General features: G+C 46.2%; 1 protein-coding gene across 12 annotated transcripts in view; it reads left to right on the top strand.

Moving 5' to 3' along the window:
• Positions 1–16,557, top strand: part of KIF16B (kinesin family member 16B) — a 243,734-nt gene that overhangs the window by 34,471 nt on the left and 192,706 nt on the right. For all 12 annotated transcript variants that reach the window (XM_074347840.1, XM_074347844.1, XM_074347841.1 and 9 more), the window contains 7 exons: positions 4,517–4,633; positions 6,630–6,727; positions 7,420–7,529; positions 10,163–10,305; positions 11,922–12,090; positions 12,267–12,398; positions 13,571–13,746. In XM_074347840.1, the coding sequence (XP_074203941.1) occupies positions 4,517–4,633; positions 6,630–6,727; positions 7,420–7,529; positions 10,163–10,305; positions 11,922–12,090; positions 12,267–12,398; positions 13,571–13,746 (945 nt within the window). The remainder of the gene's footprint in view (positions 1–4,516; positions 4,634–6,629; positions 6,728–7,419; positions 7,530–10,162; positions 10,306–11,921; positions 12,091–12,266; positions 12,399–13,570; positions 13,747–16,557) is intronic.

Raw genomic sequence — 16,557 nt, forward strand, 5'->3', positions numbered from 1 at the left:
GGGTGTTAGAGTGGAGTGGGGTGGGGTTATGGGGGTGCACAGGTGTGGGGGGAAGAACGTGGCGTCTCATCTGGCCTTCTTAGCAGTTTCTTTGGAGACATTGCTTCAGGTTTCCAGGTGGTAAAATGAGATGACAGCTCCTGCCCCGCCTGCCCTGGGTTGTAAGCCAGGCGATGGCATCTTGAAGTGGTATCACTGTCTAATTTGTTGTCCATCTACCAGAATCATCAGCATTGCCAGGGAAAGTGGCAGGAGTGCAGAATTTCAGGAACCGTTCCAGACCTACTGAATCAAAGTGCTTTTTTTTTTTTTTTTTTTTTTTTGGCAAGATCCCCAGGTGATCTGCACACTCCTTAACATCTGAGAAGCATAGCTGGCTGAAAAGTGGTTTGTGGAGGACAGAGGCTCTCGGAGGAGATGTAAATGTTGGTGTCAAGATACGCTGTGAACATAGGAAAGTTGTTCCAAGGAGAGGACTGGAGTGATGGTATTGGAAGCTGCTGACTCAGTGTCGGGGAGACCTGGAAAGGACCGGCAGCAGGACTGGGGCCATGGGAGAGACCTGGTGTGGACGAGGGGCCGGGAGAAGAAGGGTGAACTCTTGTGGCTCGAGTTTGTGTCCGAGTCAGAAACGCTGCTTGGTGCTCATGTTTGCTGACCCGTTGAATCCTCATGAGAGCCAAATGAGGTCAACCTTAGCTCCGTTTTTCTTCGTGGAAGAGACTTAGCTTAAATAATTTGCTCAAGTCCATTGATCTAATTGGCTGAATAGTAGCAGAGTTCAGATCATGGGGCTGACGTATAGGGCGGTGGAGAAGCCACTGGAGGGTCTTAAGGATGAGAGAGAGAAGAGAGGTGTGTCCTTAGTGGTGGATACGTCTAGGGGCCTGCTGCATGAATAAGTGGGTGAGCGAGTGAGTGAGGTTGACTTTGGTGCTGAGGTAACTGGATTAATCCACGCTGGTGGCTAGGAGTCTGGTGAGGAATAGAGAGAATGTCACAGCCGTTAGAATCCAGATTTTGGCTTTAACAGAGGAGTGGGAATGAAGTGGCTGGTACGAGGGAGTTTGAGGGAAAAGCTAGTTTGTGGCACAGTCCTCAGAGCGTCTCCACCAGAGGATGGATGAGGGCCGTCAAGGTCTCCGGTCACCGAGGACTCCTCTGCGGTGGCGGGCGGTGAATTTATGGGAGCAGCTGGGTTTCCTGGGTTCAAGGAGAGTCAAGGTCAGGGGAGCAGCAGCACGGTTAGTTGTTTTGCAGGTTAAAAATGCATGCCCAGAGTTTAAAAAGTTTGAGGTTGTGAGGAGTGTTCACCTGGGGAGGAGGCACCCCGCTTCCACTGTGTGGGCTTCAGATGTTTTGTGTTCTTAGGCTGTGGGACGATCTCAGCTGATCGGTACACTCAGTTCAAAAGTAAAAAAGCCTTGAGATATGTTAGTAAACACTGAACCACATGTTACTAACACCAGCAGAGACACAGGAAAATACCTAGTTTTTCAGCACTCCTAAAGAGAGGGTTCTCTTCCTCAGCCCCGACTTTCATCGCTGGTGTCGTAGCTACTCACGCGGCTGGGTCCTGCCCAGGAACTGGGCTGACAGCTTGCTCAGGGGAAGCTGCGGGCTTAGCGTGATGTGGCCCTAGTCTTTTCTTCTCTTTTTGTAATCTTTTAAACATAAAGGGATCTTGAGAAGACATATGCTCATTACTATAGTTCAAATCAAGTTTCCTTTAATGTTAAACAAATTCCAAGTAAGATGACCATTCATATTGCTCCCTTCCAAGTTAATTTTAGATGTAGGAAAAAAATTAGTGAGCAGTTTAATTCCATAGTCATGCAAATTAAAGACCATTAGGAAGGTCTCATTTTCTTAATGGTTCTTCAGACTCCGAAGGGAGGCTTTGATCTCACTCAGCCTGTTCCTTGATTCTCCTCCCCCCCCCCCCCCCCCCCCGCCAGAAGCTTGAAACCTAAAATCCCCGAGTTGAGGAGTTGGACGGGACAGTCTTCTGTTTGAACGGTGCCCTCTTGTGGGCAGTTTCCCCGAAGTGAGGCCCGGAGATGCCTCCCTTTACTCTGGAAGTCAGCCTTCCAGACACTCAGAGGAGCCCAGGGGGGAGGGGGAGGGGGAGGGGGTACCCTAGTGGAGGAGGAGCTCAGCGGGGCTTCCAGGCCTGTGGGGGAGGGCAGGACGTCCATCTCATCCCCGCCCTGGTTTGCTAGATGACGGGGAATCAGTCCTCTGTGGGCGCTGCCCTGGGACGGTCTCTTCCTTGCCGGGAGCCCTGGAGAGGTGGGCAGTGTCCTGCTGCTTCTCTGGGTCCCAGACGACAAACCTGAGACTGAGCCAGGCCTGGGTCTCAGTGCCTCTAGGCCTGTGGAGGTTGTGGCCCCCAGCCCCAGCCCCCTGCATCCCCCACCCTCCACCCCAGCCTGGCAGACGCCAGCTGAGGTAGCTTTCCGGAGAATAAAGGAAAGGTAGATAGTGGGCGGGGATTTTAACCCTGGGGAAGAATTTCATTTTGAAAACTTTTGGGTTTGGTGTAAGTGGAAAATCATGGTAAAAGTCATGGACATTTTCTATGACTCTGTTTTAGCCGCAGATTTAAGCATGGGAGGAGGTCATGCGTGTGTTCTTTGGGAGTTTTTCGGAAGGCTGTTCTTTCTGTCCAGTGGCACTCTGAGAAATGGTAAAGAAGATATCTGCCTCTTGTTTTCTGTTTAACTGGAGATAATTGGAGAAATATTTACAGTTTTCCTTCTGGTCCATATACGAACCTCGGACAGGTGATCTGGAGCCCAGAGTGCCCCTGGGATTCCTGGTTCTGCTTCTTCACAGAAATGCGTGTGTGTGCAGGGGCGTTCCTTGGGGGGAGGCCCCCGGGGTAGGGTCGGGGTCTCCAGGTTGGTGTCAAGAATGTGGGAAGAGAGGACTCAGCGATGAGGCCTTTAGAAGCATAGACTTAGGGGTCAGATAGGCCGGGTGCAGATGCCAACTCTGCCCCTCACTGCATGCTCGGTGAGCCAGCTCTCCTCCTGGAAAACGGATCTAGCGACATTGCCCCCCCCCCCCCCCCCGTGTTTCTGTGAGGACAGAGGACACGACGGGACAGAGTTTGGTGGCTCTTGTAGTTGAGAGTTGACTGAGTCAGCAGAATTTGAGACTGAGGTCAGAGAATATCAGCTCCTGAAGCTGAAATGGGTGTGAATTGACTCAGAACGGCTGAGAGTAAGGCGGTGGCCATCTGTGGAAGGGGCTCGGTTGCCGTGATCGTGTGTGACTCTTTCACGAGACCGAGGACACTGATTCTAAACAAGGTGGTGGGAGGATGGTGCTTGAAGAGAGCGGAGTCCTTTTATCTCGTCTTGGGTGACAGGTGTGTTGGCGGCAGGGCTGCCAATGTGGAGGAGGGCGCATGCTAGCCAGTGATCCTCAGCCCTGTCTGGGCGGGGCGGGGGGGGTGACCCGGCCCGAGGGCCCCCCTCCCCGCGGGAGATGGTGCTCACCCGGCACCACTCACAGGGACTGAACCCTCCTGGGGCTTGATGGGGCCCCACTGTGGATGGCGGTGACTGCACACCGTTCTCTGGCTCTGCCTGGGAGCTCGGTCGCGCTCCTTCCCTCCGGTATCTCTCCGGCTGCCGACGGGCTTTGTCTTTGAAGCGGGGACGTGTTCCGGGTGCCCTTTGTGTGCTGGTCCGAGAGGGCAGGAGGCAACGTGAAAGCTTGTGGGGGTTTGGAAGTTCTCATTTCCATCCATTGTGGGGGTCAGGTATTTGTCCTTCATTCCCTCCGTCCCCCGAGGTGTCCCACTGCAGTTGTGTGGGGCAGTGGACATGACTCCGGCCACTGCAGGTGCCAGCCAGGCCCCACACAGTTAGCCTTCCCGCCCTCCCCATCCCGGGCAAGTGTCCAAATAGAAAGAAGCATCTGCACTCTGACTGGAGGGGCCCAGGCATCCAGCCTCATCCGCACTCACCCATCACTCAGCTCTGCAGGGGCCTCCCGAGACTATTTCGATGAGTAGCCGGACTCTTAAAACGATGCCGTTGATTTGGCATGGTTTGAGCCATACCTTCTGGTTGTCGTGACTTTCAGGTTTTGAATATTTAGTTTATAGAAGCTCTGATACAGTGAATCACTTTATAAGTTTATTTAACTCTGAAATGGTAAATCATCAGGCTTTAAAATCATCTTTGCTTCTACACATAATTGTCATTTTGCCTTGTTTACATTTTTATATTTCAGGAATTTTTTGTTAACTTAAGTGGGGAAAAAGGATGGGGTTGCTTTTTGCTTCCTTAAAAAGTTTCCTTTTGATTAAAAACTGGAGTGCACGTGTATTCTGTTGTTAACGGCTCTGCAGTGATTTATTTATAGGGTGTAATCCTTCTGAGTTGAAAATAGCATTCAGGAATGCTTTTTTTTTTTTTTAATTAAAATGGCTTTTATGAAAATCCATGGTAATTGTCATTGTATCTTTTGTGTTTTTTTTCTTTTTTCTTTTTGCATTCAGGTTTTCAAAACCCTCGGTACAGATGTTGTGAAGTCTGCGTTTGAAGGTTATAACGCCTGTGTCTTTGCGTACGGACAGACTGGATCAGGGAAGTCGTACACCATGATGGGAGATTCTGTACGTGGTTTGCACTGTGTGGGGAGGGAGTTTCTCGTTCTCTCTCTTTGGGCTGATAAAAATGACCCCTTTCATCACGTGGTCTGTACTGACTTGCTTTTCATGTTCTGATCATTCTTTAGCAGTAAGATAAAACTCAGTAGTAAGTTGGACTAAATTTCCTTTGAGATATTTTAAATTAGAAAGAGTTTTAAGTTTTATAAGCATGAATAATGGATGCGAGTCTCAGTTCATCTTCCATTTTTAAAGGCTTTATAATCTTATCAAAAAAGTATGCTGGGCCCACAAGTAATTTATTCTTCTTTCCTGCCAACCCAACAGTTTGAATAAAATTACTGAACTCTGTTCTTTTTAAAATTATTCAAAACACTTTTTCACAAGAAAAATGTAAAAAAAAAAATCTCTTTGGTGGAAAGACGCTACGTACATCCTGCAAATACATAAAAGGTGTAAGAATTACACAGGTTATACAGAGCGCACCTACAAGTTATAAACATCGTGTGCAGTTTGGCGGGTGGGCTGTATAAAGTAAAGCCTTTAAAGGTACACTTGCCCCCACATACGGATTAGGGAAAACTAGACATCGTTGTAGGGCCTTATCCCGTTCTGTGTTTCCTCAGGTCTGCATAGTGCTTGTGTGTTTTACTTTTCTGATGTCGTGGTGACACTGTCCGCTGATGCTCAGAGCGGCGGCCTGCTCTGGAAGTGGGGGTTCGAGGGGAGGGTCCCAGGGCTTCCTGCTGCGGGCTCAGTGGTGCCTTGAACGCTAGTGCTCGGTGGTTGCTGGAAGCTGTAGTGCGTTAAAGCAGGGCCGGTCTTTCCAGATGCAGGCCCTTCAGTGCATGGGTCCTGGCGTCTTAAATCCAGGCTTGACCTTTCCAAGAGGAGGAGCTCAAAGCTGTGCTGCGAACCCTCGGTGCTGGAGAGTAGGGATGGATTTAAGTGAAGAACAGACAGTTTTAAGAGTTTTACATTTCCTCTTAGGGATACTGCTCTCTTCCTACTTTCCCACTGTGCCTTCGGGAAAAACGCCTTCTCTGAAAATGAAGTTTGCATGTTGACTCCCTCTTAGCTGTTTTATGGAATTTCCACATCTATAAAGCACTCATAAATTACAGCTGTTTTTCTCTGACCTTATGGTTGAGGACTGTTTGGGTATTTTTATTTTGTTTTTTAAAGTAAGAACAAAATATGTGATGAAAGGTATAATTTTTCTTGACAAGAATTGGTGCTGAGTCAATGGTATAAAGGAAAAAAAAATTCCTAAACTTGGGGTGATATTTAAAAAAAACTTTTTGGGTGGGAGATCGGGTGAAGGGAGGGAGGGACTTCAGAAGACATCACGGAAGCCCTAAAGTTTCGGCCTCTAACAGGAACATTTTCCTCGTCTTTAGCCCCGTTCTGAAGTTCATAAGCTTCTCGGTGCTGGCGAAAGTGTGCATATTACTGGTGCTGCCCACGCTGCCTAAGTGATACGGGGTGTCAGAACGTTCCTGTCAGGGAGGCCAGTGCAAGTGTTCCTGCATCAAAGCAGGGATACACTGCATCTTTTAATGTGGTCATCACCTAAATTTTAAGACAATTCTTAGCTACTTTGAGGACTTACTAAGATTACATTAATGTTTCTTCTCTGCTGAGTGTGTATTTCAACTTTTTTTTTTGTCCTCTGACCAGATTAGATTTGTAACATGGGTTTTATAGCAGTAGATTGTCCTGTTTGAAAACTAGAGAATAAGTCCCTTTGTGTCTGCCAGCCACGATTTGGCCGATTAACAGCTGGTGACTGCCTATTGCCGTGGTCCCTAACTAGAAACTAGAAAGCTCAGTCCTCTCATTTCCGAGAGGAGGAAGCAGTCCTGGCGGGGTGGGTGGTGTGCCTGGGGCCCTGGGGTGGGCCTGTGGGCCCCGGGAATCTGAGTCCACTCCAGCAGATTCCAAAGGCAGTCATGGATTGCTTTTACTTCAAGTGACAGCTGAGACGTTCCTCCCACTGCAGGGCGATTCTGGCTTAATACCCCGGATCTGCGAAGGGCTCTTCAGTCGGATAAATGAGACCACCAGATGGGATGAAGCGTCTTTCCGAACCGAAGTCAGGTAGAGTCCATGGTGTGGCCTGAGTCACTGAGTGTGAGCTTGATTCGGGGCACAAGGAATGGATAAAGGCTTTGGATTCCTGAAAGGAGAGTCTACTCCTTCCCCTCCTGTACTGTGAGAGTTGGCAATAAAGCTCAAAGCACATATGTCTTCAGTGACTTTCTCGGGTACCATTTGGATGAGGGTTTGGGAGGCTGGTAGAGGTCAGGCATGCAGCTTGGTCAGAAACGCATGTCAGATGCTCACCTCAAATGGAGGAAGCATCTGGCCTTTCAGTGTCTACCTCCTTGCCTTATTCTTCAGTTGAATAAGACTTGTGTGGTTCTTTTTGTCGGTAGGATCACTGTAAATCTAATCTTTAAATCAGTCTGGATGGTGGAGGTGTTTTTGTCCTCCTTAAACTCAAACCTGTGTGAGGAGACAGTGGTTTGGGGGCAGACGTAGCAATCAAGTGTCCTCCTTGCTGCCTGACCTCTCCGTGGCTGTGTGGCCTTGGACAAGGTATTTAAATCACCCTCAGCCTCTATTGTCTTCCCTGTAAAATGGGGATGATACTGGTACTTGCCTCTGGGCTGATGTAGTGAAATACTCCAGGTAAAGTGGTCACCACCCACACGGATGTGGCTGGTGCTGTCGTTGTTATTAATGTCTGAAATCACTTTACTGAACTCAACTCTATTTGGACCTTTTAGCTACTTAGAAATTTATAATGAACGTGTGAGAGATCTACTTCGCCGGAAGTCATCCAAAACCTTCAATTTACGAGTCCGGGAGCATCCAAAAGAGGGACCTTATGTTGAGGGTAAGAGTGAATAGAGTGAATTTTCACATCCTTATTCTTCTTGGGAATTTTTGTAAAAATAAGAGTTTCAGAGAAAAAAAAGTCTAGGCTAATGGTGAGATTTAAAAAAAAAATTACTTTTGGACTTTTTATTCTAGTAAAAATGACATGTTCTGTCACTACCCGCTGTTCGTTTAATGCATTTGTACTTCACTGGGCATCTGCTGACTTTGTGGGGCTTGCCAGTAGATTTCCTCTGGCTTTGAGAACTCGAGAAACTTGTTTTCCAAAGTTCTCAGGCAAGATAAGCAACCTAACCGGTCTCTTTCAATGGCTGTGCGTGATAGCGGTGTGTTTTTACTGACCTTCATGGTACCATGTGCCTATAGGGAGAATCTGAGAGCTCTCACCTTTGAGAAGAGGGTTTGCAGTTTCCTGTGCCGTGGTGCTTGGCCTTCGTGCTGTGGTTCACGGCCTGTGTCACAGTCCGTTGTGAGGGGTGTCCCAAGGGGTGATGGGTAACGGGCTGGCCCTTGCTCATTATTTTAGCAGTAGGCTGGATTAAAGGCTGTCCTTAGAATAGTCAGCTCTCCACACCTCCGCTGTGTGCAGCAGGGGAGCAGCGGCTGGCCGGCCGGCCGGCCTGTGGGCTTTCCCGTGGCTGTGGTCCTTCCTGTGTGGCTTGCTGGAGGCCAGGCTGAAGGCTCGTCATGGGTTTGAAGGTGTTCCTGTTTCTGTTGCCTTTTTGACCTGGAGATACCAGGTGCACTGACAGGACGCCATCTACATGTTAGTAAATGTTTAATTGAACTTTTGCCTGTTCTGCCCAACGTGAGGTGTGGAACTATGTATTTGTTTTGTGGAGGGTGGGATAACTATTATTGTTAATAGTTTTAGCCTATCTGTGCCTTCATGTTTCCCCTTTAATTGTCTTATCAGATGTTACCACATGGTATAAAGCTGGCTTGTGAAGAGACAGAATAATCAAAGAGGGTAAAACATCCAGAATCTGATGGAGATACTTACTGGGGATTTAGTTTCTAACAGATCTGCTGTTGAAACATCAGGGGAATATGGGTTATTAACCTGTCTGGGAGGGAAAACAAGAAAATAGGTACCAGAGCTCAGTTTTTATGCTAAGGCAAATGGCAAATGGGTCAAAGATTTAAATGTAAAAAGTGACGTAATGACTGTGAGAAACTCTGAGTTACTTTTTTCTAGAAATGGAGAAAGGAAAGTTTAAAAAATTTTTTACTTAAAATCCAGTAACCATGAAATGAAAGTGTTAACTTTGAAATGGTAAAACAAAACAAAACAAAAAGCCAACTTTATACTTGGCAGAAACACCATAAGATATAAGTAAAACCACAACTTACAAAGTGAAGAAAGTATTTTCAGTGCAAGTTTCAGACAAAGGACTAGTTTCCCTAATATATAAAGAGCACATATAAATTAATAAGGACAGCTGCAGCACCAAGGAGAAGAATGAACAAAGAGTGCGACTAGACTGTCCACAAAAATGGAAACACTGGTGGTTTTTAAATGGAGGAAAGAATGCTCAGCCTCGCTCATAATCAGAGAAAAGCAAAATAAAAATTCTTTGAGATAGCATCTGTTCCCTGTCCCCAGCTGATGTGGGGAAACCTGATGAAACAGGTTGGGAGATGGGCAGTCTTAGGCTTTGCTGTTGCTGGGTGTGACTTGCCTTCCATGGAGAACAGCTGTGCAGTTGCATCAGAATTTCTAATGTGCTTTGATCTAGCAATTCCACCCCTCAAGAATTTATTCTGCAGAAATTGTCACATGTTGGTAAAGACCTATATACAAGATTACTTGTAGCAGCATTATTTGTATTGGAAACAAAATCTAAACAACCTCTACAGTCTTAATAGGAGACTGTTAAGTTGGAACATGTGTACGGTCGAGTGCTCTGCAGCCACAAAAATGAATGAATCACCTTAACTGATACAGAATGTTTTTCAGTGTACCACTGCACAGAAAAGAGCAGGATGCGAAACAGTGTGTATGGTAGGCTGCCACGTGTGAAAGGGGAGAAGGAGCTGGTTTTATATATGTGTAACTGCCTGTATACGTATGGTTATTTCTGGAAGGGCCTGGAGAAACTCATAACGTTGGGTTTCCTGACAGAAAGGGGGGGGTTATCGGGTGGAGGAGGGGGGAGACCCTTTACACAGAATACTTTTTGTAGCCTTTGGCTTTAAAACCATATGAATGTTTCCGAAAGGATGAATAAAAAGTGTCTGAAAAGGATTTAAAGAGGGTGCTGTAGGGTTTTGCATGGAAGTAGTGTGCGCATTTCTCTGGCTGTGGTTGACGGTAGTGAGGCTGGTGATGGTAGCTCTCAGTTAGGTTATCCTAAATGCCGCAGGGGATGGGTACGCAGTGTCAGGTGAGGTGACAGAGGCCCAGTGAGGTTAAGTGACCTGTTTACAACCAGGTAAGTGTTCTCGGAAGCCGCAGAGCTGGGGCGGGACCTGAGGCAGCCCAGCTCCCGAGGCTGGTTATCAGCCACCACCACCCTGTCGGAACAAGTCAGCAGGTTTGCACCGCTGCGCATTAGTTTGTAGAGGTGCATTTCCTTTCCCATGGACGATATATTGGGTAGGTTTCCTCACACCCTCTTGATTTTTCAGATTTGTCCAAACACTTGGTGCAGAATTACGGTGACGTCGAAGAGCTCATGGACGCGGGCAACATCAACCGGACCACTGCCGCCACCGGGATGAACGACGTCAGCAGCCGGTCTCATGCCATCTTCACCATCAAGTTCACACAGGTGAGGGCGGCTGCAGGGCCTGCTGGCTCCAGCCTGAGGGCTTTACCTGCCGCTGAGGACCGACCTTGCTGAGCGGGAGCCGCGGCAGAGGTGGCCAGCTGCCCTGGTCTTGTAGTTAGGGTTGAGCGTGTGCTGGGTGCTGAGTTTCTCCCTGGGTGCAGTCCCACTCATTTGAGGTGTCCTGATGTGCGCCCTTAAGAAATACTCAGCAGGCTTCTGCCCTGTTCTTGACATGAAAAAATAAAAAAAGAAAACTTGCTTTGTGCTTAATTAAGCCAGAGTTTTCCTTGTTGCAAGCTCTGTGGGAGATGATGGATTGTGAGTCAGGCCAGCTGGAGGCCCAGGTGAGTAACTCATTGTGGCGCATTATTGCTCTGTGGGACTCATCCCACAATGCTGATTACAATTATTAGAATGATATTAAAGGACAAGGGACATTCTTAAGTACTGATGTTAAGAAGTTGTTCCGATCAGGAGGCAGAGAGTGTTTTGAACATGCGTGGGAATGACTCGGCGTAAGTATGTGGTGGAACCGATGAACGGGAAGATGTAGGGTCCTCCCAGAACTTGAGCACATGTTGGGGTTTGGATAAGTCCTGGCCTGTCTTAACCATTGAGCACGTTGGAGAGAGAGAGACATAACATAACCTTTCATTAACGAGGGGGACCAGAGAGCAGAGAAAATGAAAACATTCTCTGGGGTCAGCTGGAACAACTCCCGGTGCATTCTTCACAAGTTTGCCTTTCGTTAGACATTGTCTTTTGATTCACTGTTGTTGCCTGGTTTTCTCCTGCTTTCTGGTAAATGCGAATTAGAATGTGGCCACCCCTGTATCTAAGGGGCTTACGTTTCAATCAAAATGTAGTGATTTCTTTTTGGCATTTTGGTTCAGCCTGTAAAGCATAGGTTAAAAATCTTTAGGAATGTAAAATTTTGGTAGAATCCAGAACCAAAGAATATAATACTTAAGATTTTCACTGTTTTGTAAGGGGAAGGTGTAGCTCAAGCGGTAGAGTGCATTCTTAGCATGCACGGGAGGTCCTGGGTTCAATCCCCGGCACCTCCTCTAAAAATAAATAAGTAAACCTAATTACCTCCCCTCGCCAAAAAAAAGAAAAAAGATTTTCACTATTTTGTAATTGTGAAATAAATCGAATTTTAACATCAAATAATGGTTGAATGATCTTTCACCTAATTGTCTATATTTATCATGTTTTGGAAAGCCGTTGTGCCTGTAATATTGAAGATTTTTAGATGAGAACAAAAGCAGTCATTTGTTTACTTGTATTTTTCTTTGTTGAGTGCCCCCCTCAGGGCCTTAGTCTCCTGAACTGTCACCGTCGGACTCAGCCCTTTTTGAGAATGACCACGTGATTTGAGTCACGGAATACAGAGTTCTTCAGAAAGTTTAAGAGTCACGTCTGGTAGATTCCTACTGTATTCAGTTTAGTTTCTGTAGTCAGTAAGAAGGCTGATGAAACAACAAAATTAAAAAAAAAAAAAACAAACTCCCCCGAGAGATGAGTGTGAGGCGTGGAAAACAATTGGAATTTGCACTATCAACAGCGCCAGGGGTCTTCATACTTTTCGGTTTTGCTTCTGTGTTTCACCCCAGGCGAAGTTTGACTCTGAAATGCCGTGTGAGACCGTCAGCAAGATCCACTTAGTGGACCTCGCGGGAAGCGAGCGCGCGGATGCCACGGGGGCCACCGGGGTCCGCCTCAAGGAGGGCGGGAACATCAACAAGTCCCTCGTGACCCTGGGGAACGTCATCTCTGCCTTAGGTGGGTTCGGGGCGACTCCCGCCTCCGCTCATTCTGGTGCTGCTGTGTTAGTAAGAAGCACTTAAACGTTTCATGTTTGTGTTACACATCTGGTTTTTTGAAGCCAAATTAGGGGAAAAAAAAAACTTAAATAATTGTCTTTAATTTTTTCCCCCCTTTTTTCTTTCCCCCTCCAGCTGATTTATCTCAGGATGCATCAAACCCTTTTGTAAAGAAGAAACAAGTTTTTGTGCCTTACAGGGATTCTGTTTTGACTTGGTTGTTAAAAGACAGCCTTGGAGGAAACTCTAAAACCATCATGATTGCGAGTAAGAGTCTGAAGTTTTTTTTCCCTCAGTGTATAGTGTTTTCTGTGAATTAGCTGTAAATATTGAAGTTTCAAGTGTCTCATTAGGAAATAGCACCTTTTTTATTAAAAATGTAGTTTTTCTGTTTTGAAGACAATCACTTACTGTGATCCAGCCGACAGCACTGTGTTAACTCGCTCCCCCCGTCTTAGGCACACACACTGCCACGTTCCCGGTTTTGCGAGCTAGGATACTCGCAGGGTGATGTCAGCTTTTCTTCACTTAAAAGACAGGATAGAAACTTCTACTCTGCTCCTTGTGGGCGAAGGTCACTGTAGGGACATTAAGTCAAAGTAAACCAACTTTGTTTTTCTATTTTAAAGCAGTAAATGTGGAATTTAAGAATTGAGAGGGAAAAAAAAAACAGTAAATACAGCAAAGAACCATAACAGTAACACTTTACCTCTCTGTTTTCATTAATTAACTGGAAGAAGCAGAGGAGAGAAAAAAAGTGTGCAAAGGGCAGATAACTGTCGAGGGGAACTCAGAAGCTCTCTCCCTCCTAACTCCACTCCCCGTGGCCCCCTCCCCCCATTTCCACACCACCCCACCCACTAAGCCTCCTGGGAACTGGAGGCAGAGGGTCTGCCCCAGGGTGTGCACCCCAGACGATGCAGCAGTGGGGTCAGTTAAGCCCCACAGTTTGTCGTGGGGGTGGGTGGGGTGGGGCTGCGATTAGCCAGAAGCTTTAGGCGGAAAAGAACGAGCTGATTTACTGACTCTTTTCAAAAATTTTCACGCTCTGGACTTTCACAGATGGTAGATTTTGCCTGAGTTTTTAAAAGCATTTTAATTTCTACTTCATATTGAGAAGGGTTAAGAGTCTTGAAACCCTCCTCTTACACTTTCAACAGAGGAAACTCCCTAAACTGCAGCGGAGTGTCTCATATCTCACTTTAGATTTAGTTAGATGGCTGATTCTAAACTTACAACGTGCGAAATGGCATTTAATTTGGTACAATGAGTGCCCTTCCAAGGGGTCTGAGATCATTTTTAATATTCATGACCGTGGCAATGAATATTTACTCTCTCCAATGACCCGGGGTTAATCTGACTTTTAAATTACAAATCGACTTTGTGTTCAAATGAGACGGAGTGCTGGGTAAATTGTTTTCTGAATTCATGCTTCACAGCCATTTCACCCGCTGATGTCCATTACGGGGAGACCCTCAGTACCCTCCGCTATGCAAACAGAGCCAAAAACATCATCAACAAGCCCACCGTCAACGAGGACCCCAACGTCAGGCTCATCCGGGAGCTGCGAGCGGAAATCGCCAGGCTGAAGACGCTGCTTGCACAGGGCAGTCAGGTCGGTTCCTCTGAGGTCCGTGGGTCACCTTCTCTGAGTAATGGCGTCTCTTTCTAGATCCGCCTGAGACACTTGTCTCACCCACTGCATGGACTTGAGTAAACAAGTGCTCAGTAAAGCTGTGGAGGCGTGAGTCGGGCTGTCCTGCACATCGCCCTCCTGTCGGCCTTTGCGTCCTCGTGTGCTCCGTGTGTGAGATTTTATCCCCTAGACCTGAAATGACTGACTACCTAATGGTTATCAATTATGGATGGGAATTTAGCCTGCAATAGGAGTAGCAGCATAATGTCCATTAGTGGAAGGAAACTGAGGTGCTTGGAGTAATATTTAAAATTCTACCCATGCATTTTATGACTTAACTGTATTTTAGCAGACTGAAAGACCCATCTGAACAGCTTTCTGAATGTAGCATCGCCCACTGTGGAAGCGCTGATGCTGACACAGTGACAGGTGTGACATGCCTGTGGCCTGGCTGAGACGATGTCTGGGCTCCTGCCTGGTTGTTGAAGCAGCCTCGCTTCAGGGTCTTTCTGTGTTTAGTGAAGGAGCCTTCTCCTTTCGTATTTTTCATGGTAAACCTCCGTGTAATCTGCACCGCACGCAGACAGAGCCACGTTCTGTGATCGCGGTGTGCCAGGCTCTGATGGGGCCACTGTTGTGAGAGAAAATCAGGGGTAGCTTTTGAAAATGTTCAAGTTAAATGGGAGTTAGAAATAAACAAAGGTATATTTCTTCCCATTTCCCTAACCCAGGAATGGATGTCTGAAGTCTTATTAAAAAAAAAAAATACTTTTCTTTAAATGCAAAGTGCTCCCTTTAGAGCAGTTTTCCGTCCAGGAACGTGTGGCCCTCGAAGCCCTCGACATCCCGTAAGTGGTCTGACCTGTGAGAGCATTGACGGCTGGACACCTGGGTTTCCTCTGCCCTGGAACAACTGACAGCCCTTCCCTGTGAGCTGGCTGACCGCGGTGGGGTAGGAATTGCTCCGTATGTAGAAATACCTCCACTTACGTTTTCCTCTTGCATGCGGAGCCTTCTCGCGTGCAAAAGGAAGCTGTCGGCGTGCATGGTCCAGCTGCGTGTGGTGCTGGCAGGCTCACAGCACTTCTGACATGAACCGCAGTGCTCATTTCCACTAAAACACCTTGTTACTGGGATCTTTTTCCAAAGTTTTTAAAACGTTTACCTGAAGTAGGACGACTTGATGGGCTCACCCAAACTACCGCAGGGAAAGGAGAGTGCCTGGAAAATTCTTAAATTTCTTGTACTTAACATGTTACTAAGTCATGAAAATGAAGGAAAAGAAAGATCAAACTTTTAAAACTAAACTAAGGAAATCCTAGAAAGGAGCCTATCACGTGGATGGAAAACCTTTATTAAAACTTTGACAAATTCTGCCTGAGGAATGTCTTCAGAGGTGCCAGTTGCCTTATATTTTGTGACATTTTGTCTTGGTTCTTTTGTGGTCAAAAGACCACCCACAGTAATTGAAGGATTATTTTTACTGTAGTTTGTGGGGGCCAGTGAGGATGGAAAAGATAGCTGTCTATTTTAGGATGCAGTAAAGATTATGTTCTTTGATAAACTTAATACATTACAGTAAAAAGAAGAGTCCAGTTTAAAATAATTTATCACTCTGAAGCTGTAAATTACTGTGAGACAATACAGGCTTATCCGACATTAATTAAATTTGTGCTGCTCCAAATAAGCAGGTGTGCTTACGTGTCCATTAAAAGCTCCTCTGTACATTTTCCTGATGACATGGCTGTATTCCCACAGTGTTCCATCCCAAATGCTGCCGTGGTTCGCTGAAAATATTACTCACATCAGTCCTGCTTCTGGGTTATTTGTTTAAGTACAGCCAGATAAAAACTCCTGCTTCTGATAATTTTATGTACTTGCCACTGCAAAGTGCCATGTGTATCAGAATTTCAGAAGCACTGTTAAAGCGAAAGATTCTGACGTGTTCTTGCTTCTCCTGGTACATAGATACACAGATATATTTATGTGGTAGTTTATACATATATGTATATGTGAACTTTTTATTGAAGAATTATACATATTGTAAGTATATGAATCAGTGAATTTTCACAGGCTGAATTCACCCATCGAACCTGCATTCCATCACGAAACAGAAGGTACCAGCACCCTAGCAACTCGTCTTCATGGTCCTTTCCGGCTGCTGTTTGCCCTTCCCCTCAAGGGTAGCCACTATCCTGACTTCTAAAGGCGTAGATTAGTTTTTAGTTTTGCCGGTTTTTGTTCTTTCTATAAATATAATCATGAAATATGTACTCTTTTGATCCTACTTTTACTCAACATTGTATTTGTAAGATGCATCCACGGTGGTCCAGGAAGTTGTAGATCCGTTTATCGTCAATTTTGGGGCTGTGTTGTGTTCCACCATGCAAGTGTGTCCCAGCTCTGTTTCTGATGAGCTTTGGGGAGGTTCCTTTTTGGGGCTCTCAGTGCTGCTTGGACTTCCTTCTCTATGTCTTTTTGTGAATGTACAGGTACATGTCTGCACTGTTTATACCCAAGAGTGGAGTTGGTGTGTCAGGGGGTGTACGTATGTTCAGTTTTGGTGGATACTGCCAAATAATTTAAGAAAGTTATACCGACTTACAGCACGATCAGGATATGAAGATGCCAGTTCTGGTTGCTGCAGGTCCTTGTCACTACGTGGTATTGCCTGTTTTTCATCATAACCATTCTGCTGGGTGCAGAGCGGTGTCACAGGATGGGTTTAGTTTGTGCTTCTCAGATGATAAATGAAGTCGAGCACTTGAATCTCTTGTCTCTTCACGTGTT

This window comes from Camelus bactrianus, chromosome 19 (assembly GCF_048773025.1).
Source record: "Camelus bactrianus isolate YW-2024 breed Bactrian camel chromosome 19, ASM4877302v1, whole genome shotgun sequence".
Lineage (NCBI taxonomy): Eukaryota > Metazoa > Chordata > Mammalia > Artiodactyla > Camelidae > Camelus > Camelus bactrianus.